Source organism: Scophthalmus maximus, chromosome 14, assembly GCF_022379125.1.
Source record: "Scophthalmus maximus strain ysfricsl-2021 chromosome 14, ASM2237912v1, whole genome shotgun sequence".
Taxonomy (NCBI): Eukaryota; Metazoa; Chordata; class Actinopteri; order Pleuronectiformes; family Scophthalmidae; genus Scophthalmus; species Scophthalmus maximus.
Genome location: NC_061528.1, coordinates 1379976 through 1404366, shown reverse-complemented (window position 1 = coordinate 1404366; position 24391 = coordinate 1379976). Strand labels below are relative to the sequence as shown.

General features: G+C 44.0%; 1 protein-coding gene across 6 annotated transcripts; it reads left to right on the top strand.

Moving 5' to 3' along the window:
• The first annotated feature begins 595 nt into the window (after positions 1–595).
• On the top strand, positions 596–24023 carry pikfyve (phosphoinositide kinase, FYVE finger containing). 6 transcript variants are annotated; one of them, XM_047337487.1, is made up of 43 exons: positions 596–729; positions 2942–3141; positions 4982–5149; positions 6690–6799; positions 7407–7578; positions 7660–7867; positions 8597–8623; positions 8992–9081; positions 9170–9326; positions 9449–9606; positions 10339–10450; positions 10574–10721; positions 11114–11281; positions 12027–12089; positions 12196–12325; positions 13037–13217; positions 13306–13380; positions 14062–14169; positions 14251–14391; positions 14480–14606; positions 14693–15558; positions 15724–16143; positions 16245–16345; positions 16429–16500; positions 16600–16771; positions 16858–17036; positions 17188–17301; positions 17407–17515; positions 17598–17752; positions 18491–18587; positions 18751–18808; positions 18890–19021; positions 19150–19270; positions 19775–19870; positions 20305–20385; positions 20476–20570; positions 20706–20765; positions 21219–21395; positions 21520–21623; positions 21705–21833; positions 22526–22787; positions 23325–23399; positions 23489–24023. In XM_047337487.1, exons 2-43 carry the CDS (start codon positions 2958–2960, stop codon positions 23602–23604), a joined length of 6318 nt encoding a protein of 2105 aa, XP_047193443.1. In that variant the 5' UTR covers positions 596–729; positions 2942–2957; the 3' UTR covers positions 23605–24023. The 6 variants fall into 6 exon arrangements, with proteins under 6 accessions (XP_047193443.1, XP_047193444.1, XP_047193445.1 ...); XM_047337488.1 differs by having other exon boundaries at positions 626–729; positions 2945–3141; XM_047337489.1 differs by lacking the exon at positions 596–729 and adding an exon at positions 1807–1935 and having other exon boundaries at positions 20479–20570.
• The last annotated feature ends 368 nt before the right edge of the window (positions 24024–24391 follow it).

Genomic DNA, 24391 nt, shown 5'->3' with positions numbered 1-24391 from the left:
TGTCCAGGCGTGTCAGGCAGTTTTGTGTTGTATTTTTTTTGTTTTATGCTGGACCCGCTTGAAAACGAGATGGTTCATCTCAAAGGGCAATCCTTCCATAACATTCAATGATAATCATTTAGAATAGACACGTTTTAGTGCCATGTTTGCATTTGAACATCTAATTACCACTTTTCATTCTGTCTTTTCATCAGGCAACTGGTGCAACCAGCAACAAGAATAAATCCGTCATTTATTTAATTTGCTATCACGTCTGCACTGCTACGTTGTCCTCATCACTTGATTTTGCAAACAGCAGAATGTCTTGCAGCAGAATTTATGTTTTCATTTCAGCCAATTTCACATTGAGGAACAACGAAACACTGACATTCTGGGCAACTGTGCTGCTTGTGTGGGCTCCAATGCTTATTCAACTTTATAATAATTTACAGTATTAAGCACACACATCTGTCTCCATCCCATAATGTACACATTTTTAAAAGGCAGGTGAACACCACCTACAGTAGATGGTGTCCTCTCATCAACAGTAGTATCTTGTTCAATCGATATTTCTGCGCTCTGCTGCTTTTTTTCTCTATTGATCGCAACAGTTGGGTCGGACTCGGTGCAGGGATCGATTGGTTTGGTCTGCTAGCTTGTGTATGGGAGTCGTCTGTTGTCAGGTGTTTGTATTAATGTGTTCGGAGTCGGAGCGCGTCTGTACAGTGATGTCGGACTCACAGTGAACTGGTAATTGCCTGTTTCTTTTTCACCCACTGTCACGATGGTTCGCTCATATTTCATGTTCAAAAAACCAAGGTTGTTGCAGCCAACCGGCTAGTTAGCACACGAAGCTAAGGCTAGCTAGCTTGGCTAAACACAGCTCTGTACTTACGTTACAAGCTAGTTAGCTAATGTTAGCTAACACGGAGATGAGCTGACTTGCGTGTCAAGTAGCTGCTGCTAATTAAAAAACTAATTTATTATAATAAACCTGAAGTCACTTGTTTGTTCTGCATGTAGCAAAGGCGCTGACACATAACACCGATGATGCAAAGTGACATTAGCTTAGCATACTGTACAAGGCAGGAAAGAACCAGTGGCTCTGAAGCTCTGTTGTTTCTGTGGGAGTCAACACACAGATGCATCCACTGTACATGATATGTTTTACTGTATATTTTGTTTGTGTTGACCACTCTACTGAAATGCAGATGTGATTGTATCCGCTTGTAGCTGAGGGATGACAGATACGAGTCTGTTTGATATCCATGAATCAGAAGTGACAGCTGTTCTATTTGAATGAATTATGAGGCGTTTCTTTTTAATAGCAGGTAGTGTCTGTTAGACCACTTGCTTGTGTTCGAGATGCTAATTGGTGACTATTAGAAAAAGTATTACAAATTCATAATTATTGGGATTTACACGCGTTTTGTGTATGAATGAGAACTTATGGAAAAACTTCAGCTTGTCCTTGTGGTCCCAACTATTTATGTCGTGGGGCCGGATTTTGAGCCACGGGCCATTGTTTACCCACCACTGGTGTAAAGCAGATTTAAAAGACATTTGCAGATTTGTGAAACTATTTATTAGCTGGAGTCTGGTTTATTGATTGTGTCCATGTTATACACGTTTGATTTTTCTCCCTTAACTTCCCCTTCACTTTCAAACCGGAAGTCAACCTGAGCGTGGTTCTTCTCCAATGACAAAGAAGAAATATAATAAAACTTGTTCGGGCTCGTAATGTGTCTGTGGATCAGTCGGTGCCGGTGAACATTGTCCTGGTCGGTGGTGTGGTCAGGTGTCAGGAACTGTCCGGAAACAGGAGTCACGCTGTCGCGTCCCGTTATGATCACATGACGAGCGGAAAGAACGTGATGCTGCTGCTGCTGCTTCTGCTTTCTCCCGCTGCACGTTGTCTCAGCAGAACTCAGTCTGTTAGATTTCTTCCTTCGACGGGTAAGTGCACGTGGAGGTGTGTTTTTTGTTCCGGGTTCGAACACGGTTTACACGGTCATGTGAACACGGAACTTATCGATGCGAGTCGCGGCTCCTAACTCGATCAGCCGCGAGTTCCTTTATCGGACAGCCTGTGATCACATTCAGATCTCATTAATTATGTCAGCAGATGAACATCGGCGACAATTTGGGTTTTCTGTTGAGTGAAAAGGGAAGTTTCAGATGTGAAGCTGTCAAATCATGTTATCATCGTTATTATTATAATTATTATTATATTTATTTGAAATATAAAAGTACATTCAACAGGTTTCACTTGTGTTTTTTATGACATCCATTGTGAATATCTCATTTATTAATGTCCAAAAAAAGAATGATGCCACAACATGAAACATAGTTAATATCAATGGATTTTGATGCCCCTGTTATTATTATTATTATTATTATTATTATGATGATGATGTGTCATGTTGCTATGATTTGACTGATACTGTAAATGCAAAATAACAGTGAGGTTGCCATCAACTACAACTACTCACATGCTGGTTTGAGCTGGCAACATTAAAAGTTGCATTGAACCCATCGATGTACAGTACAGACAATTATCACTGGATTAATTTGATGCTGAAGAAAACTTAAAAACATTTAGATTTTCAGTCAATTTCCGGAAAAGTGACAAGTCTTTTTTTCTCTCTCTCCGTGATTGTTGCATTATTTACTTTTTATGTCCATTACCTCTATGGCAGCCTAGCATTACTGCAACGTGCGGCTTGAGCAGAGTAGATTAACACAACTTCATGCTGATGGTGTGAACGTGAAGCAAAGGGAAACAACAGCAGTCATTGATATTTCTGTTCACCATAACTGATGAATAATTGCAGTCTGGTAAAGGATCTGAGCAGCGACTGATGATGTTTGAGAGTCACAACCTCACGCCGTTGAATGAAAGTTGATCGGGTTCACATGCTAAAGATGTAATGTTGTTGTTTTTTCTTTTTTACATCTCCAGCAGGAGAAGCAGCAACATGGCTGCTGACGACAAGTCCTCATCCTCGTCCTCGACGGAGTGGAGCGTCGAGCCGCCCACCGTCTCGCCCGCGAGCCCCTCCCACCTCACCCACTTCAAACCACTGACTCCGGAGCAGGATGATCCTCCGCTGCGCTCGGCGTACAGCTCGTTCGTCAACCTGTTTCGTTTCAACAACAAAGGTCAGCGATTCACAACCACATGAGACACACACATAAAAATGTGTGGAATCACTGCCGAGTTTCATCCGAGGGAGCACTTTCTGTCTTGTGACAAGTGCGACTGTATTGATGTACCATGTGCCTTTCCTGATATGACGTCTGAATAAACTGAGGAGTTTATAAAACTCCTTCAGGTATTTGATGAGAGGATTCGTAGACCTGGAAAAGAAAACAAAAGCAACAGTATTTTTGATTTGAAAGCTCAATCTCCTCTTGTAAAAAAAATTAAAAATAAATAAATAATAATAATTCAGCAGCGGTGGTCAAAATCCAGTAGCGGTGTAGCGCCGCTGCTAAATGCAAGTAGGGGAAACACTGGTTTAAGTGCGAAAAATAATGGGCAGATTAATCGATAATGAAAATAATCGTGAGTTGCAGCGACTAGCTCAGTATACAGTACACATTAGTCATATATATATTAGTAGTAAACGTGTAGGAATGACAGATTAAACTTACTATAAATGACAACTTTTTAGAAAATGGTTCATTTTAGGTCGATCCCAGTGTTTCCCTGTAAAATCTGGGGTAATTTGATGCCACATACGAACACAGAGATGGTTATATTTTAGAATTGTATTTATCCTTTTATTATGGGGATAATGTCTTTTATAAAATGTCTTCCTGCAGTACATTAGAATATGTAGGTTGTGCGTTACACAGCCGTTAACATTTAGCGATCACACACAAAGTTGACTTTATCTTCTTCATACAAAAGCTGTTACTGTTTTATTCATAATATATAAAAGTTCAAGTTTTATACTCATCAGCTTTGAAATCTGCTAATTCAACAGTTGTTTATTGTCTTGTTGAGAGAAAATGAAGAGAAAAAAAGACTTAATTTCTGAAGTTAATGAAAAGCAACCTTTAACTGAATAAAGTTGTACTAAATCAAAAGGGCAACAACGCTGCATGTTGTTAATCGTGTGAGACGCCTCACTGATTTATTAACTGTTTGTAAAGTTCCAGCAGTCGAGAGAAGTCGGGGCAGAACTGGCCTCAGTGTGGTGCGTGAGGACATGTGATGGAAATGTCCTGCCCGTTAACCAGCGAGCCACGTGACTCGTGTGTTTTAGTCCTGTACTCTGAACAACAATGTCCCCCCGGCGTCAGTCTGAATGTTCTGACACTCACACACTGGCGTTTGTGATGGATGAGATATACAGCACTTTACTTCAATCACACGAGAAGATGTGATGGTGTAATATCCTATGTCACTCTTGTATTGTAGGTGATTTAGGATAGTGGATGTTCTGGTGAGAAGATAAAGCAAAAAACCTAAATGGTTGTATTAATTCTAATGTGTTTTAAATTTGACTGTGAAAAGCCAGTTTTTAAATTTCATAATTGTGATAATTGATGATTACTTCAGTTCAGTTCTATAGTCTGAAGTAGAGCCCAAGCTCTCTCTCTCTCTCTCTCTCTCTCTCTCTCTCTCTCTCTCTCTCTCTCTATATATATATATATAAATATATATGAATATATATATTTATATATATATATATATATATAAATATATATATGAATATATATATAAATATATATATATAATGGCCTCTGCTGGTCATTCCAGAGAATACAGGTTTCAGGTATTCCCACATTGGCTTCAATTTCTGGACAACGAAAGATTCAATATTAATAGATTCTTGTCTTCACTGTGTGTGTGTGTGTGTGTGTGTGTGTGTGTGTGTGTGTGTGTGTGTGTGTGTGTGTGTGTGTGTGTGTGTGTGTGTGTGTGTGTGTGTGTGTGTGTGTGTGTGTGTGTGTGTGTGTGTGTGTGTGTGTGTGTGTGGTATGAGTGTAGAGGAGGGACGTCTTCCCTCAGCAACCTCAGAGAAGCCCGATGCGCCGACACATTCTCCCCAGTCGGAGAGGAGGAGCTGGTCCACCAGTCCGTCTCACTCCCTCCACGGCTCGAGGTCGCAACGGAAACAACACGGCGAACACCTCAGACGAACCTCCACCGCCTCCGGTAACACACATGCACGCACGCACACATAGACGCACACACACACTGACGCGCACACACACACACACAGACAAATGTGGATATCAGAGTCCTGTGTGTTTTGTCTCAAATAGGAAACAGGATTTTCTTTGATAACCTTTTTCAGAAACTCTTATTTTAAAGGTTTTTCCGGTGCAGTTTTCTAAGGATTCAACAATGTTCTCAGAATTCTCCAACTAGTTGTTGCAAGTCAATCTTACAGTAGGAGTTATATATTTTATATAGGAAATAAACGTCTCCCGCTGAAACTGCTCATCGGCTTCTTCGACTTGTCTTTCTGCAAACCTCCTGAGACCTTACACATACTAGTACATGAAGTCAAGTTCTTGAATTATGTGGTTTTTTTGTCTGTAAAATGTTGTTGTTCACACAAAGTTCGTGCAGTTTTTCGGACATTAATTTAATTCTTTGTGGCCTGAACAATGCCTCGCTCAAACAAGCCCTTTGCTCCACACATTAGTTTATTGGGTCATCTGTTGTTTGAAGCCTGTTGATGTTCAGGCGTCTCGTCATGAGTTGATAAAACTAATCAGAGGCTACTGATAAAACCATCATGGACATTGTCTCACGTCTCTTTGAAGCTCTTTGATTCAGCTGCTTTCTGAAAAGGAATTTCTTAAAATTGAGGGAAAAAATGGTGTTTTCATACTGAATTTGGTTCTTAAGTTTTTTCCTTGACAGCCAGTTATAGAAGACTCCTCCGATAAGACAGCGGTGGCCCTGAAGTGCAAAACACAACAACAAATCAAAAAACACAGCGACAAAAAATTAACAAAATGACAAAACAGAAAAATTGAAAACACAACGACGAAAGCAGAGTTAGAAAGGACATTCAACACCAAGATACTCTGAATTAGAGAATCAAGGTTTTAAAATTTCAGATACGCCTCCACTTTTATATTTTTTACATTTTTCGTACAGTAAAGGTTTTGTAGTATTTTATTCCAAAATCATTTGTGTATCTTTCATTCCCATGGATAAAGAAGCTGTTTGTGTTTCCAGAGGCTCGTGTTAATGGAAGCAGCAGATTTGTGAGATTAAATGTGATGTTGAGTTTGTATTGTGATGTTTATTGTTGAACACGTCAGAAGATGAACGAACGTTCAGCCTGTAACATCTGCTCTTGTGTGTCTTCTGATTACAGTCGATTGGCCAGGTGAGGGCCCCTTTTAACATGCAAGTGTGTGTGTGTGTGTGTTCTGATATTAACATTTTCACTGAAGTGCTTTCTCTTGGTCTGTGGTTTGCCCGGTTGGGTTTTTTTTCTCACTCAGGTACTAATGATCGCATTTATGTTTGTCATAACTGATTTTTGAAGCTAATTAACAATTTATGCTCAACATGTTTTTGTTTTTTACTGTTGAAGTGCATTGCCAAATGTTTGTCACTGAGCTGTTACTGTACCTGTATTCAATATGTTTCCAAAAAGGCATATTTGACAATGCAGCAGGATTTGAAAGAAAAAGTGAAACCGTTTTCATTTGCTGTGTGTGTGTGACTTCAGACGGCAGCAGGAAAGCAGACGCACCCCTGAGCAACCACGACCCGCGCACAGCGGTGCAACTTCGGACCGCACTGAAGAGGCTGAAGGAAATCATGGAGGGGAAGAGCCAGGTACTATCCACCTCCACTCCTCTGTCCTGAAAAATATCAACTGGACGCGTCTTAAAGCTACAGTGTGAAATATGTAGAAGAGCTTATGAACAGGCATTCAATATAACTTGTAACTGAATGAGTTAGGTGGACCCGACCTCCGTGTATAGGCCGCCATGTTTGCTACGTTGTGTTGAATACGATTTCCCCCAAAACGGTCAAAACACGGAAACCGGACGAGGAATCAGAGGTCGGGAGTCTTCAGTGTTTGTCCGTGTCGGCCGACAGTGCAGGCGAACGAGTTTGAGAATCCAGAGTTTTGGAAATTGAGGATCATACTTCATTATTTATTAGAGAAGAAGGAAGGAGAGGATGAATCTTCGTCACAGAAGAAGAGAAAACAGAAAGCCAAAACAAATTCATAACCGGCAACATCAGAAAGCGAAGCAACAGTCGACTCAATTTTTCTGATTTATTTCCAGGTTTATGTGAAAATATAAGAGACTTTCGCTTCAGATGGGGATCGACAATAACTTCACCTCAGTCAGGAAACAGGAGGCAGTTGTTTTTTATTGTTTTCATAGTATGATGCTTTATTATTGATGATATTCACGACGTGTCCCTCCAGGACAGTGATTTGAAGCAGTACTGGATGCCCGACAGTCAGTGTAAAGAGTGTTACGACTGCAATGAGAAGTTCACCACCTTCCGCCGCCGTCACCACTGTCGCCTCTGTGGCCAGATCTTCTGCAGCCGCTGCTGCAACCAGGAAATCCCCGGCAAGTTCATGGGCTACACAGGTAAGTGACTCCAGATTCAATTGAAACGGTTCTGTTTTTTTTGCTTCCTCTCCTCATCTGTCGTCCGTCTCTCGTGTCCAGGAGATCTACGAGCCTGCACGTACTGTCGCAAGATCGCGCTGAGCTACGCCCACTCCGCCGACTCGGGCTCCATCGGCGAGGACCTGAGCGCCCTGTCGGACTCCACCTGCTCAGTGAGCGTGCTTGAGCCCAGCGAGCCTCGGACGCCGGTGGGCGGGCGCAAGGCCAGCAGGAACATCTTCCTGGAGGAAGACCTGACCTGGCAGAGGTGAACACACACACACAACAAATCTTTGACTCTGTATTTTCACACCTTTTTACTGATTTGCCGTCTTGTTTTTAGAACCTAACAGAGGTTTTTATCATGTTATGATTTTGCTCACACGCCTCTCTAACTGCTGCCTGCTCTTTCTCTCTGACTTGATTTTCAGCCGTATAAAACACTCGTGTGTGCTTTGTATGTTCTGTGCATGGTAAAGACACAGAATCATATAAACATGAAGTAGCTTTAAATCTCTTGACCCTGGAAGATGCACTTTGTCGTAAAAAGGTTACTGCACATAAGTTTAATTCAAGCCTGCAGCTGCCGTGAAGTAGAAACATGGAGAGTCACGGAGCTCAGCTCTGCAGCTCGTGATCTGACAGGAAGAAATGACGACGTGCGAAAACGGCCTCTGATTAATAAATAACTTGGAAGAAGAAGAAAAGATGGAGCAGCTTCAGTGAACCACAACCAAGTAATCTTCCTCGTCACGTATCGACTAGTCCGTGCACAGAACAAACACGGGCAGATTGTTGAATTCAAACTTTAAGGCTCAGATTATAGAACCTCACGCCTGCTGCTGCTGCTTGTTGTTGTTTTAAATCATCCGTGTGCTTGCTGTTTATTTTTTTCTCTGTCAACTTGCCTCAAAGAAAATATCTTCCCTCTCTCCCTCTCTCTCCCTCCCTCTCTCCCTCTCTCTCTCTCTCTCTCTCTCTCTCTCTCCTGGCATAGAAAAACTCCCATTGGGATGAGGAAGACGTGAGTCTCGCTGTTTTTGCTTTTATTAATTTTTCCCCCACCCCTGTCTGTGCTTTACCTGCTCCAGGTCAATGTCTGCATGCTCAAATTCTCTGATCACAGAGTTGAAAAAGTGTTGAGATCGCAGAGAGCAGAAAGCAGAGAGGACATCAAGTCAAAGTTGGTGTGTGTGTGTGTGTGTGTGTGTGTGTGTGTGTGTGTGTGTGTGTGTGTGTGTGTGTGTGTGTGTGTGTGTGTGTGTGTGTGTGTGTGTGTGTGTGTGTGTGTGTGTGTGTGTGTGTGTCCCTGTGTGTGTCCCTGTGTGTGTCCGTGTGTCCGTGTGTGTGTGTGTGTGTGTGTCCGTGTGTGTGTCCGTGTTTGTGTGTTAGTATGATCCACCAGGAGCCTCAGAGCAGTGGCCTCAACTCCAGGCTGACAGCTCTACAAGAAGACGTTGGCAAGTCGCCCGCAAGGAAGAGGTCGGACGCTGCTTGTGAAAGTACAGTGTGTGTTCCAGCTTGATTGACAGTACAGTACAGTAAAGTCAAGTGACTCTGCCACACGCAGGTCCGCGAGCGTCACCAACCTGTCGCTGGACCGCTCCGGATCCTCCATGGTGCCGTCCTACGACAGCTCCGTCAGCCCCCCGACCAGCCGGGCCATGTCGGGCACCAAGAGCGGCACCAAGCTGGACCACAGCGAGGAGGAGAGGAAGATCCTGCTGGTGCCTGCTTTACTCTTCTCCTTTTATTCTTTTTTATCTTTTCAGTATTTTGCACACACTCATTTTTTTCCCCTTTCACTGTAAATACATTTTTGTGATACGGTCCCGTGATGTTCCCGCAGGACTCGTCGCAGCTGAAGGACCTGTGGAAGAAGATCTGCCACAACAGCACGGGAATGGAGTTCCAGGACCACCGGTACTGGCTCAGGACCTACCCCAACTGCATTGTGGGAAAGGAGCTGGTCAACTGGCTGCTGAGGAACGGCACCATCTCCACCAGGTAGCGTCTCTTTCCTCTACTGTACAGTTTTAAGGCATTTGCCTCGTAATTTCTCATCTTATCAATTAGGTGTTTCGTTGAATTTTTATTGTTTATAACCATAAGATGTTTATTCTATTTAAAAATAAAATTTATTTGATTTCTGCTTAATTCTCAGTATTCTTACTTTAAAGAATTCTGAGAACAAAGTCAGAATTCAGAGTTTTAAGTCAGAACTCCATCAAATGTTTCATGTGTGGCCCTTATCCTCTTCTGTTGATATACGTCTGATGAAAAAGGAGAAGAAGAAAAAAACATATATATAACATTAAAAATTAAGCTATATGAATTTTAAAAATCACAAACACATATGGAAGAAATCTGGGGGGAAAAATTAATAATTAATAACAATAGGATTATTACAAGACGCATGTGCTGTTAATATCAGGCAAAATAATTGATGAATAATCCAAATTGTTGCACATTGATTGTTATGTCAGTTCATGTAGGCAGCAGTGGTTTCTATAACTGTCCAACATCCATGTTTATAGAGAAATACCTGATTTATTTCCTGTAGTTTTCAGTCCTACTCTCACGTGACATGTTAGAAGTTGAACTTGGACATGAACCTGATCAAAGCCGATGTTTGTATTGACTCATATTGATCAATTACCGCGGCGCACATGGCTCAGCATTAGTGGCTTCTCTCACTCACACATTAATACGTTTCCCTCCCACGTGTCTGCGTCGCAGGGCCCAGGCCATCGCCATCGGCCAGGCGTTGGTGGACGGCCGCTGGCTGGACTGCGTCACCCACCACGACCAGCTCTTCAGGGACGAGTACGCTCTCTACCGCCCCCTACAAGTGAGAGACACTAGAGCAAATAGTTTGTACATTCGGGGCAACATAACTTGCTGCACACATCACGTGCGGCTATTGATTGATTTTTTTAAAAGTGCTGACGGTGTCTCTCCGTCTGCTCCGTAGAGTACAGAGTTCTCCGAGACACCGTCTCCAGACAGCGACAGCGTGAACTCCGTGGAGGGCCACTCGGAGCCGTCCTGGTTCAAGGACATCAAGTTCGACGACAGCGACACGGAGCAGCTCGCAGATGAGGCGGACGACACCATGCCGAGTACGTATCTCATCTCTCAAAACTTAATTTCTACACCTGCATCTTATAACAGTAGCTATGTTAAAATCTAAATATCAAGCGAACTTTTAAAAGTGCGTTTCCATAAACTTGTTGGGAGAGAATACACTAGAGCGGTGTGGTCAGAAGATGGAGCTATAGGCTACGTAGGCCGACCGTAACACGGCTGTAATAGAACAGTAGAAGAGGACTTTTTTTTCAGAATTTTGCCGTTTCCATCATCTTTTACGAATTACAAATAAAAATAGGTTAATGGAAACGTAGCTAGCGTTTGTTTGGATCGGCGCTTGTCGACCAGGTCTGCCTGCAGGTTTTGGTTTCTGTGAATTTTGAAACCGACCCGCCCGTCTGTGCTTCTCTCTCTCTTCTTCCAGACTCGGCCAGCCCCAGCAAGCGGACATCCGTCAGCAGCTTCCAGTCGGTGGTCGACAGCGACTCTGCCGCGTCCATCAACCTCAACATGGAGCAGAACAACGTCAACTTCCACATCAAGAAACAGTCCAAGTATCCACACGTGCCTCCTGCCTCCTCCGAGCAAAAAGGTAAAGACGACGATGTCCCATCATGCATCAGTCGGTCCAGTTGTGTCACTGTGCCTCCTATATGGCATTGACAAAATTATACCTTATTATAATTGGGGTTTTATTGCTGTTGAGCCTTCGAAAGTGTTCGGAGCCTGAAAGTAGAATTCTGCACAGAATAATGTGCAAGTAAAGTACAAACTATGATTTAAGTATCAAAAGTAAAAGTACTCATAATATTGAGGTCAGCGTATTGAACATATATTATTTATCTTACTGATGTGTTCACATGATTAATATTGTATCTAATTGAGAGTGAGCACATTTGAGTTTTTTTTAGTACATTTGAGTGCATCATATAAAAACAATTAAAGTTACATGGTTTTCATGCATCTTAATCTGCAAAGTCACTTGTAGCTACAGCTGTAAAATAATAAGTCAAACACATAAATAAGATAATCTCTCAAAGTGTCGTCTTGTTTCTAACCTGTAATATGTATATATATATATATATATATATCTTTAATTATGTAATTTTCTGCTTTGATCTTATTTTTCTGATGTAGTCAAAACTAGTGGAGTTTAAGGTCAAGTGAAAACAAATCTTTATGGACCCATAAATGAAATACATCGACACTGGTGGCCCCAGTTAACGTCTCGTATCTTTTGTCGAATCACATCTTTTATTCCCAACTTTTCCTTAAAAGTGAGTGTGGACTGTGAGGAAAGTCTCAACACAGATTCTGTGATCTCTCTCCTCTTCCAGCCGAATACCTGGTGTCTGAGGACGGAGGTCAGAACATCGTCATCAGCGACGCCTTCATCAAGGGTAAAGGAAGTCTCTCGCGCCTCCTCCGTGACGTTATCAGACAAAGAGTTGACCCAACTCGTCGCTTACACAAACCTGCCTCCTCCTCCTCCTCTTGTTCCTGCAGAGTCTCTGTTCGACCGTCGCGTGGAGGAAAAGGCCAAAGAGATGCTGTTCACGCCGCTGGGTTGGCACCACAGCTCCCTGGACCAGCTGAGGGAGGAGAACGGGGAGAAGAAGGCCATGGAGCGGCTGCTGTGAGTGGAGACGACTACTACACACCGTCAGCGTTTCTGTACACACGTTCTATATTTATTAATTTGGCAAATACTTGTTCAAAACCACATAGTGATCAAATAAGATCCAACACAAATAGACATTGTTTACTTTTGACAGAAAGTGATTCTGTTGATCAAACCTGTTCTGCCACCAGTAATGATAATAATATTCGGTGAAGAGGGTCGTCCACAAACCAGAGGGTCGGCGGTCCAATCTAGGGCTGCAACTAACCATTATTTTCATTATGGATTAATCTGTTGATTATTTTATTGATTAATCGATTAGTTGTTAGGTCCATAAAATGGTGAAAAATGGTGATCGTGTTTCTCAAAACCACCAAGATGATGTTTTGTTTTGTCCATAAACCAATTATATTTTGTTTACTGTCACAGAGGAGCAAAGAAACCAGAAGAGAATTTTGACTTTTTTCCCCCATAAAAACTACTTGAACCGATTAATTGATTATCAAAATAGTTGTAGTAGTTAATTAATTTAGTAGTCGATGAGAATATGAAACCTTCAAACATTCGGTTCTTTTGATTCACTTATGATCAAACTTGTTGTTGGTTTATTTTCCGTCTACTCGCTTCCTTGTTAACGTTCTGATGTTTGCACAGAAACCATAAAAGTTCCTTGTTGAATCGAAGCGAATTTTGAGTAACTCGTCTTCGTACGTGTTTGTCGTTCAGCTCAGCCAACCACAGCCACATGATGGCGCTGCTGCAGCAGCTGCTCTACAGCGAGTCCCTGTCTCTGTCGTGGCGTGACATCATCGTCCCCGTGGTGCGGCAGGTCGTGCAGACGGTGCGGCCCGACGTGCGCAACTGCGACGACGACATGGACATCCGTCAGCTGGTCCACATCAAGAAGGTACCGGAACCACCGTCTCGTCCCAATCGGGTCAAACTCACGTTCGTCTGAGAATAAAACTGGAATCTCTATGTTCTTGTGCCTTTAGATTCCTGGAGGCAGGAAGTTTGACTCCACGGTGGTGAACGGCTTCATGTGCACCAAGAACATCGCCCACAAGAAGGTGAGGTCACGTTCTTCTGTAGCTCAACATGGACGGAAATCCATTTTCATAAACATTAATCATAAATGGATGAAGCAGAAGAATCCTCCAACGTAGTAACCAAATCTTTTAAAGGCCATTTTAATAAACAGGGTTTGTACGGGTGCTTGGAATCCTTGAAAATGCTTGAATTGTTGCATAATGTTTTGCATTTTCAAGGTTTGGAATAGTGCCTGGATTTCGGATAAAGATAATTGTGTTTTCCTTTAGTTTCTTATCCTTCTGGTATCATGAAACTCAAATGGTTGTATTGAAAATAAAAATAAAAATAAATAAAATATGTAATTTACCACAACTGTGAGGTGCTGGAAAAGACCTTGAACATGGACCTTGAAAGTGCTTGAAAATTGCTTGAATTTGACCTTGGAAAATGTGTATGAACCCTGAATAAAGTAAGCTCATCATCTGTTGTTGATAATACAACAGTGAAATATATATTATTATTTATTTTTTTTGACTGCGTCAGACGTATGTTAAAATAACTCTTCATGTAACTGCATTTATGTATTTTGTACCATATAATGTACCTCAGAATTTAATGTTGTTAATGACAATCTTTGCCTTTTTCAAATTCATGAAATTAAGATTTAAGTTAAACTACGTACAGGATGATTGTTCATTCACCTGTGACCCTGTGACCAGATGAACGCCTACATCAAGAACCCCAAGATCCTGCTGCTGAAGTGCTCCATCGAGTATCTGTACCGGGAGGAGACCAAGTTCACCTGCATCGACCCCATCGTGCTCCAGGTCAGAGAGTCAGTGAGTCGTGGAGGAAGCCGCCTTTCTCTTGACACTAAAGTAAAATGTTTTTCTTCTCTGTCCCTTCAGGAACGAGAGTTTTTGAAGAACTACGTTCAGCGCATCGTGGACGTCCGTCCGAACCTGGTGTTGGTCGAGAAGACGGTGTCCCGCATCGCGCAGGACATGCTGCTGGAGCACGGCATCACGCTGGTCATCAACGTCAAACCGGTCGGTATCGCAGCCTTCGTGGAAACGTTGTGATGAGTCTGATCGGGAAACATCCTGTGAGAGTTAATCTCTTTAACTCCCACTCCAGCAAGTCTTGGACCGGGTGAGTCGTATGACGCAGGGAGACCTGGTGATGTCCATGGATCAGCTCCTCACCAAACCTCGTCTGGGGACCTGCCACAAGTTCTACATGCAGCCGTTCACCTTGGCCAATGGTACGACGAGACACACTCACACACTCTTACTCTCCACGGACGCCGCCGTGACACTCTGTAATCTCTTTGTGCTTGTCTCCTTCCAGACGAGGCGAAGACGCTGATGTTCTTCGAGGGCTGCTCTCCGCACCTCGGCTGCTCAATCAAGCTGCGCGGTGCGTCCGAGTACGAGCTGGCCCGGGTGAAGGAGATCATCATGCTCATGGTGTGCGTGGCCTACCACTCGCAGCTGGAGATCTCCTTCCTCATGGACGAGTTCGCCATGCCGCCCAGCTTGACGCAGAGCGCCTCGTTCCCCTGCCTGCTGGAGGGCATCTCCATCGAGGAGGAGGAGGAAGAGGAGGAGAAGGAGGAGGAGGCAGATGGCGAGAGGGAGACAAACGGGGAGAGTCGGGAGAAAACCACCGGGACTGAGGACTCGTCACTTGAAGGTCGACCTGAGGCGAAAGTGCTCCTCGCGGAGGCTTCTTCCAAAAACGTTGAGCTGGACAGTCTTCAAGACGCACTGAATCCAAGATCTCCCTCCTCGGAGGTCATGATCTCCTCACCGTTCTCCAGTCCGCCTGCTCCGCCTCTGTCCGTCTCTCCTCCGTTCCTCCTGGAAGAAGACCCAGAGGTGACGCTGTCGGACACGCTTGTCCCGTCGTCCGAGGGCGATACGAGGGAGGAGGAGGAGGAGGGGGAGGACGAGTCCCTCATCGCGGAGGACGGGGAGGGTTCGGAGACACCCACGCCCAGGCTGTTCCGAGACCCCCTGCAGGACGACACGGGGATGTTCGTGGCCGAGCAGGTGGCGTCGTTCGACGACCGCCTCAAGTCCATCTCCGCCGTCTTCAAGCAGGAGCTGAAGGACATGATCCTGTGCATTTCGCCCTTCATCACGTTCAAAGAGCCGTTCCTCCTCACGCCCGCCGGCATGCACTGCCCCAGCAGGGACTACTTCCCCGAGCAGGTACGGGAGGCTCTTTGTTGTTCGTCTGTCAATCTTCAAAGAAAATCAAAAGGCTGATGACATTTTTATTATTTCATGGTTTTATTTAAGGTTGTATTTTTCCTTGTTTGGGAGCCACTGCTCTACACTGTGTTATTCAGACTGCCCCTTTTCTTGCTCCCACAGGTCTTCCTGTCTCCTCTCCTGAACAAAGACCTCAAGGAGCTGGACGGCCGCAGGAAGCGGCAGCTCCTGAAAGACTCCGCCCCTTCCTTGCTGGTCGCGGCGCAGACCAACGGCGGTGCACTGCCCCGGCCCATCGACGTGCTGCCCTGCCACGGCCTCACCAGCACCCGCATCGTGGAGCAGCTGAACGGCAGCCAGGGTCTGGCCAAGATGCTGGCGGATTACAGGGCAAAGGGCGGTCGCATCCGGCAGCGGGAAGCGTCCGACCCGTTTGGGGGCGCCGGCGCTGCTGCCGGGGCACTGGCGCCCGTCGGCGGACAGAGCCGAGCGGCAGCGGAGGCGCCGGTCAGACATGCGCTGAAGGCCGACAGCGAAGAGGAGAAGCCGAGCAAACAGAACGATATGAGCTGGGCCACTAAGGTGAGACGCTTGATTATCAGTTAATCATATGTCAATACTTTCTGTATTTGTCTCCTTTGACCTGTTTGTGTTATTGTTGTTGTTGTTGTTGTCGTCCTCAGCTCGACTGTTTGAACCCGGTCAACCACCAGAGACTGTGCGTTCTCTTCAGCAGCTCCTCAGCTCAGTCCAACAACGCGCCCAACCCCTGCGTCAGCCCCTGGTAGACCCCTTGAATGAGGCAAAATCTCACATCTATATACGTTTGTCACGAGTTTTGTAGTCACTGATTTTTATCATCGACAGGATCGTCACCATGGAGTTTTACGGAAAGAACGACCTCTCGCTCGGGATATTCCTAGAGCGATATTGTTTCAGGTAGGAGCATTTAAAAACAAAATCTGTAAATCAAAGAATCCGTAAATGTGAAACTGTGAATTGTAACTGCATCAGTGCGTGACACTTGTTTTCCTCCAGGCCGTCCTATCAGTGCCCCAACATGTTCTGCGAGACTCCCATGGTGCACCACGTCCGGCGGTTCGTGCACGGCAGCGGCTGCGTGCAGATCGTGCTGAAGGAGCTGGACTCCCCCGTGCCCGGATACCAACACACCATCCTCAACTACTCCTGGTGCCGCATCTGCAAACAGGTCGGTCAACAATCGACACGAGAAGAAACAGACGTCAGTGTGTGACAGGATGGACTGAATCTCTTCCTCCTCCTTGTTTCTCTCAGGTGACGCCGGTCGTGCCTCTGTCCAACGACTCGTGGTCCATGTCGTTCGCCAAATACCTGGAGCTCCGCTTCTACGGCCACCAGTACACCAGACGGGCCAACGCCGAGCCCTGCGGCCACTCCATCCACAAGGACTACCACCAGTACTTCTCCTACAACCAGATGGTGGCGTCCTTCAGGTCGGTTCGCGCTCTCACGTTGGAGTAGATGAGAGGAAATGTGACATTATCGTCAAGTTTAAGTCTAGTTTAAGAGCAACAAAACCATAGTCAAGGTTTAAAAACTATGATAACTTCAGTATTAACCCCTGTTTTTCTGTTTCCTTCTCAGCTACACGTCGGTGAGGATGTTGGAGATTTGTCTTCCTCGTCCCAAGATCTTCATCCGGAACCTGGGACCGTCCAAGAGCAGCCTGCAGCAGGACCTGAAGGACTTCTCCCTGAAGTAACTGAAAAGAATTGATACATTTTTTTTGGTCCATGTATCTGAGAGGATTGACGCTGTAACGTGATCCAACCACTTCCACTGATCCTCCGTTCATCTCCTCAGAGTGACTCAGGTTTACTTGGCCATCGACGACCGTCTCACCTCCCTGAAGACGGACACCTTCAGTAAGACGCGCGAGGAGAAGATGGAGGACCTGTTCGCTCAGAAAGACGTAGGTTCTGACCCCGTAGGTTGAGTACGTCTCCACCTCCGGGTGCAGCGGTGGAACATTGTGTTCATTCTGTGTGTTACAGATGGAAGAGGCGGAGCTGCGCAGCTGGATCGAGAAGCTTCAGGCTCGGCTGCAGGTCTGCGGCGTCGACTCTCCCCAGCAGCTGCAGGTGGTTCTGGAGTCGCTGGTGATGAAGAAACAGGGACTGTGTGAAATGTTGCAGTCGTGGAACAGCAGGTCAGAGTCTCTACTGACGTCTTTGTATATATATTATTATACAAGATCATGAAATATAGGTGTTTTCACTCCTGAATGTTTGGTTCGAAAAGGGTTCATCTCTTTGTTACATCGTGAACATTTGAACTGGTTAGTTTTGGTTTCACGTTGTAGTTTAGGGAGTAAAGCACTAAACTACATACGTACGTCCTGTTGTCATCACCTACGATATACTCATCAGTTCTCAATTTGGCGGTTGGTGATCTTTCCATTTGAACTCCACGCCAGTTCCAATCCTCCAAAGTAACGTCCTCGTTGTTCGAACATTGTCGTCGGAGGCGCCCGCGAGCCATCCTGCGGAAAATTGAATTCAATATTAAGTCTCCTCCTCCCGACATGTTGTACCTCTTGTGTCTCTTTTTGGTCCATTGGTCAGAGGAAACTTGACACATCTCCAATTTTGGTTCGTACCGAAGCTCCAGAACAAACAAGGCCGGTGTGAAAGTGCCCCAGTAAAATAAAGATGACAAACAAACAAACCGACTACCCGGAGTAAAAGAATCAGCGCCAGCTCTGAGTGGACAGCCCAACGTCGTCTTCTTTAATTATTTCTCTACTTTTATATTTCTTTAATCGTTGTATTGTCTTTTAACTGTCTAATGTTTTTATGATTTTACGCCTGTTATATTGTCGTCTGACCCTCTCCAAATATAATAACGATAAAGCTACTTTGACTCTGTTTGTCCGTTTTCCTCGCAGGCTGCAGGACTTGTTCCAGCAGGAGAAAGGCAGGAAGCGTCTGTCCGTGCCCCCGAGTCCGGGCAGACACAGACAGACCACCGCTGACGACAGCAAGGTCGGTAACCACCAACCACAGCTTCATCACTTTGATTTCTTCAGATTGTCATTATACAGTAGATGTAAAAACAGTTACCTGACTTTAATGTTACCAAACCCACTGTTAGATAATTCAGGTTGAATCTAATTATCATCACAGTATTTTTTCATGTATTTCTCAGGGTGCCCTGGATTCCTCCCCTCGTAACCCCTCTCCTGTGGTACAGAACGGAGATAAAGGTGAGAGTCCGACTCTGATCCTGGTTTAACTCTTTTAAAGAAGCCGATTGTGAGTCGACTCTGTGTATTCTCTCTCGACAGAGGACCGCCTCCTCAGCGCCATGCCCTCTGGCTCCTCCTCCTCCCTGCTGCCATCGCCGGGAGACCCCGGAGCCGAACCCGTCACGCCCGGTCCGTCCTTCGCCGAGCAGGACTCCCTCAGCATCCCAGAAGGTTAGACAGACGCTCGCTCACTCGTACGAAACACAAACTGTCTGTGGTGTGACGCTCGAGCGTCTGTGGTGCGACCTCTGATCTGACCTCTGATCTGACCTGTGATCTGACCTCGGATCTGTTTCCAGACGTGTTTGATGGACACCTGCTGGGTTCCACTGACAGCCAGGTGAAGGAGAAGTCCACCATGAAGGCCATCCTCGCCAACTTTCTCCCCGGCAACAGCTACAACCCCATCGCCTTCCCGTTGTTAGTAATTAGCTTTTATTCTTCTTTCGCAATTTCTATTTGGAATATTTCTCAGCAGCTGTCTTTTGTCTATTTTTGATACTAATGTGAGTTTTGATAATGATGATGATTTTTTTTTCTTCACTTTGAAAAAAATCTGAACATTTGTATTTATTCCTGATCATATATTTCACAAAAAAGTTTTTCCAATGGAGAGTTTTAAAATTTCAAGCAGTCGTACAAGAAAAAAAAATATTTAGATATTAATGAGGATCTTTATGTTCACGAATGATTAACCAAAAATATGAATCTGTTGAACTTTCAGTACCCGTCACAAGTTTTTATTATCTGTTTCCCAGTCGTGTATTTGCTGATTTATCTCCAAACTATTTATTTATTGATTAATTTCATGACACCGACCACAAGAAGCTGAGAACCTGCAGATTTCTACCTGTACATATATTTGTTGTTATTAGGTAAATACTAAATTCAGGTTTTAACCGTCATGTGATCTCTTGTCGGCAGCGACCCAGACAAGCACTACCTGATGTACGAACACGAGCGAGTTCCCATCGCCGTGTGTGAGAAAGAGCCGAGCTCCATCATCGCCTTCGCTCTCAGGTGAGTGTGACTGTCTCGTAAAACAAATAACGACTTCATTGTCTTATGGACCAGAGGCCACAACTGTTGCACTATAATACAAAATCAAATTATATCTAGTGTAATAGATTTAAACAAAAGCCATGTTTGTTCGATAAACACCTTCTTGACCTAATTCACGATGGAAAGAAGGAAAAAAAAACAAGTGTAAAGTACAAAAATACAATTTCTCATGTTTTCAAAAACGTGTCCTGAATTCGCCTGATAGAAAGGGTTTAGGGGTTTATGGATTTAATAATGAGCAAGACCAAAATATATAATTTTCTTCCTTTTTCCATTTTTTGGTTTCAAATTCAATGATCAACATTTTGTTTTGATTTGATCTCATTGTTTATGTGATGTCATGTTTTTTCTAAAACATGATGTTATTTTCTCATTTATTTTTTTCCTTCCAGCTGCAAAGAATATAAAATGGCTCTGGATGATTTGTCCAAGGTGTCGAACGCTGGAGGGGACGAGACTCCACAGGTCGTCAGGTAAACAGGATTCACACTGGTCCGGACATTTATTAATATAAATATGATGTGATGCGATGTGAAAATCACGTCTTCCTGTTTTGTCCTCAGCAGTGCGGAGACGCGGGCGAAGAGCAGCCCGGCCAGACCCAGCGAGTCCATCTCCTCGCTGCAGAGCCGCAGCAGCCTGGACGCTGATCCACTCAGTGAGTTCAGCTCCAATATGATCTCACAACTTTAAAAACAGTTACATGTTTTAATTCTGTGGCTGTTAAATGTAAATCACAGAGGATTTAAAAGCTCAGATCTAAATTCATCAACTTTCCTGTTGTTATGTTCAGAAGACGCAGATCTGACGGACAGACAGAAGAAACAGACGTCGAATCCTCACATCGAACTACGTGAGTGGTTTCTCCTCTGGGATAATTTCATGTTGACTGACTGTAACTGGAATCACAGGTCACTTGAATCTTTCTGTATGAAGAGCGTTAAAAAAAATAGAATATGTCACATGTCAACAGTTAAAATATGAATATATATACGTACAGTCTGAAAAAAACTTCTGACTTGGTCAAGAGTCATCGAGAAGGAGAAACGATAAGAGAAAAGACTTTGACGAGGACAATCAGAAAGTATTATACTGTTGTATTCTGAAAATTCATATATAATAAAGATGAAAGTAATTTGAAGAAATTTTAAATCAAAATATGTTTGGTCTCATTCCCATTTACCAAAATAAGTGCTGTTTCTGTCTGGATTTTTTAAAAGACGACAAAGGAAGAAAACAAAATGCAAAGCACAAAGAAAATGAGTTGACCACCAACGTCCTCCTCGTCTGTTTGTTGTATTCGCAGAGTTCTCCGACGCCAACGCCAAGTTCTACTGCCGGATCTACTACGCCGAGGAGTTCCACAAGATGCGCGAGGAGATCATGGAGAGCGCCGAGGAGGACTTCGTCCGCTCGCTGTCGCACTGCGTCAACTGGCAGGCCCGCGGGGGGAAGTCCGGAGCCGTGTTCTACGCCACAGAAGGTCCTTGTCTGCACACTTTTACCCGTCAGCTGGAGAAACCAAACGTTTGTTTGATTTTGTAGATAAAACTATGGATCAATAATCACGTTAGTAACGCGATGATCTCCTCTCGTCCGTGTCTCAGACGACCGGTTCATCCTGAAGCAGATGCCCCGACTCGAAGTCCAGTCCTTCCTGGACTTTGCGCCTCACTACTTCACCTACATCACTGGAGCTGTGCAGCAGAAGGTTTGTACCAAGAAGAAAAGGTCTCGTCTGCCGCCGTCTTCAGTTTAAAATGAATCACCACTTTTTCTTTTTGCACCACAGCGTCCGACGGCGCTGGCGAAGATCCTGGGCGTTTACCGGATCGGTTACAAGAACTCGCAGAACAACACGGAGAAGAAACTGGACCTGCTGGTGATGGAGAATCTCTTCTACGGACGCAAGATGGCTCAGGTGACAGAACAGAACAGCTCTGGGATTCAACGTATTGTTGGATTAATAAAAAAACTTCTTTTCTTTCACCCATAGAAAAATCTTGATACAATCAGCTGTACAGGAAACAAAAAGTTATCTCGTTAAAGAAAAAGTAAAAAAAAAAAAAGTATGGTTTCCATCTGGACTGAAAAAAAATTAAGCACTAAATGTTGATTATCTAATTTCTAAATTACAAAAAAAAATGGAAATCTTTAAATATATACCTGTAGATAATATTGAGAATTCTAGCCGCATATTTCTGAGGTGTGACACTCGTTTAAAATCATATCAGTGATGTAAAAAAAAAATCCATTATGATATTTTGCAATTAGAACTTGTTAGAAATGTTGAACTTTTTTCAACAGAAAAAGGGACATTTCAATTTGAAAATTAATTTAAATTTTTTTTCCCCATTTTTCATCGTAACTCAAAAAGAAAAGAACAGATGCTTAATTTTTTTTTTTTAAATTAAGACCATAAAGACGATGTTTGAGCAGTTTATTAAACGGTTCATGGTTTTTTTTTCTAATACGTGTGATGAGTTTGTTTCAAATCTTTAGTTCGAAAAATCCTGTCACAAAACACTAGTGGAGATTCTGTTCGAGGTCTGTTTTCATTTGACCATAAATCATAAACGTGTTGTTTCTGTTCCGTGTCGCCGTCCTGCGCAGGTGTTCGACCTGAAGGGTTCTCTGCGGAACCGTAACGTGAAGACGGACTCGGGGAAGGAGAGCTGCGAGGTGGTGCTGCTGGACGAGAACCTCCTGAAGCTGATCCACGACAACCCGCTGTACATCCGCTCGCACTGCAAGGCCATCCTGCGCGCCGCCATCCACAGCGACGCCTACTTCCTGTCCAGCCACCTCATCATCGACTACTCCCTGCTGGTGGGGCGCGACGACGCCACCAACCAGCTGGTGGTCGGGATCATAGGTGAGAAGTGTGGAGGGCAATTAGTCTGAAGATGGTCACAAATGTGGATCAAAAGATCAGGGTCACGTGTGCGTACAGTGATTTGTGCTTCACGGAGCATTAAATATTCAGATTTTTTACTTCAATTTCACAAGTATAGTAAATATTTGCTTTCAAACAGCTTCCTGTGTGAACACATGTAGTATTTGTGACATTCTTTTCTTATTCATTTACAAGTGAGCTTACATGTGCGTGTGCAGCTTTGACCCTTTCACTGCAGTCAGCTCCCGAAAGATTCACAAATGTTTCCACATGTCCCAGTTTTCCACCAGCACTTAAACGCACAAATCCTTGAACTCTTTCTCTTTTGATTTGTAGATCATGTGATACACATTTGAGACCAATGTCTCTCCGCAGACAGACGTCTGCAGTAACACTGACTCGTGGTGGATTTTAACCTTCGAACAGTCGCAGCAACAGTAAATCATTTCGTGACCTGATGTTTTATGTTTTATTCTTTACGGATCTCTTTCCCCTCGTCTCTTCTCTTCTCTGCAGATTACATCCGGACGTTCACGTGGGACAAGAGGCTGGAGATGGTCGTCAAGTCCACAGGGATCCTGGGAGGTCAAGGTGAGTCTGCGCATCCAGTGAATGAGTCCGTGTGGTGATGACTGATAGGACCCGTCCTGACGTGTTGCCGTGTGCTGCTGTGTCTCCAGGGAAGATGCCCACCGTCGTCTCTCCGGAGTTGTACCGAGCTCGTTTCTGCGAGGCCATGGACAAATACTTCCTGATGGTTCCGGACCACTGGACCGGACTGGGCGTCAACTGCTGAGCGGTGCGTCAGCGTCCAGGTTCAGAAAAAACACAAACACACATCTGCTTCTTCTCAGAGGTGGACGAACATTACCCAGAAGCACACGGGACTTTAACAACATGCAGAGCGACAGAAGCTCCACCACAAAACAGCACGTAATCATTCCACAGCGCCGGGTTCCGCATCGACGGCGTTATTCCTACAAATCAAATCTGGGGTTTTTTATCACTGTGGACGAATTGTGGTACAGATCGGATCATAATTTGTCTCCTTGTCAATTCCTGTTTGTTGTTTTATTAAAATTCAACGGTTTCAAGGGGATCAGATGAAAACATTCAGTCCTGTGGTTCAAAGTTTGTTCAACTAACTCATTTGTGTAATTTAAAGTTTGTAAATGTACAGAGATTATGTAACTATTAAAATAGTATGAACACTGATTTCTCACAGACGTCCTCAGTTTGTTTTGTTTGCCGTCGTACGACTGGAGGTTTTTAATTTAATTTGATTATTGATTCAGACATTTACAAAGAAATGAACCACTTTTCTGCTTTTGTGTTTCTATAACTAGTGTGAAATTAATGTTGGATTCTTGCACGGACACAGTTTATCACCTCAGTGGCCACTTCTCAGTGTTTTCGCAAAACAATCCCAAAAAATTGACAATATTTTACAATAATTACAAATTTAACAAAAGACAAATAATATTTGAATTAGTGACAGAAAAACTACTTTCAGTGGTTTGACTTTAAAAACAAACGTCCCAAATAATTTGACTAAAAGCAAACAACAATGAGTTTCCTCCCGT

Coding starts and splice junctions, on each gene's coding strand:
- pikfyve (XM_047337491.1), top strand. CDS start 2,958: ATGGCTGCTGACGACAAGTCCTCATCCTCGTCCTCGACGGAGTGGAGC. Junction 12,326..13,036: donor AAGGCCATGGAGCGGCTGCT/GTGAGTGGAGAC, acceptor TTTGTCGTTCAG/CTCAGCCAACCACAGCCACA. Junction 17,516..17,597: donor ACCTGTTCGCTCAGAAAGAC/GTAGGTTCTGAC, acceptor TGTGTGTTACAG/ATGGAAGAGGCGGAGCTGCG.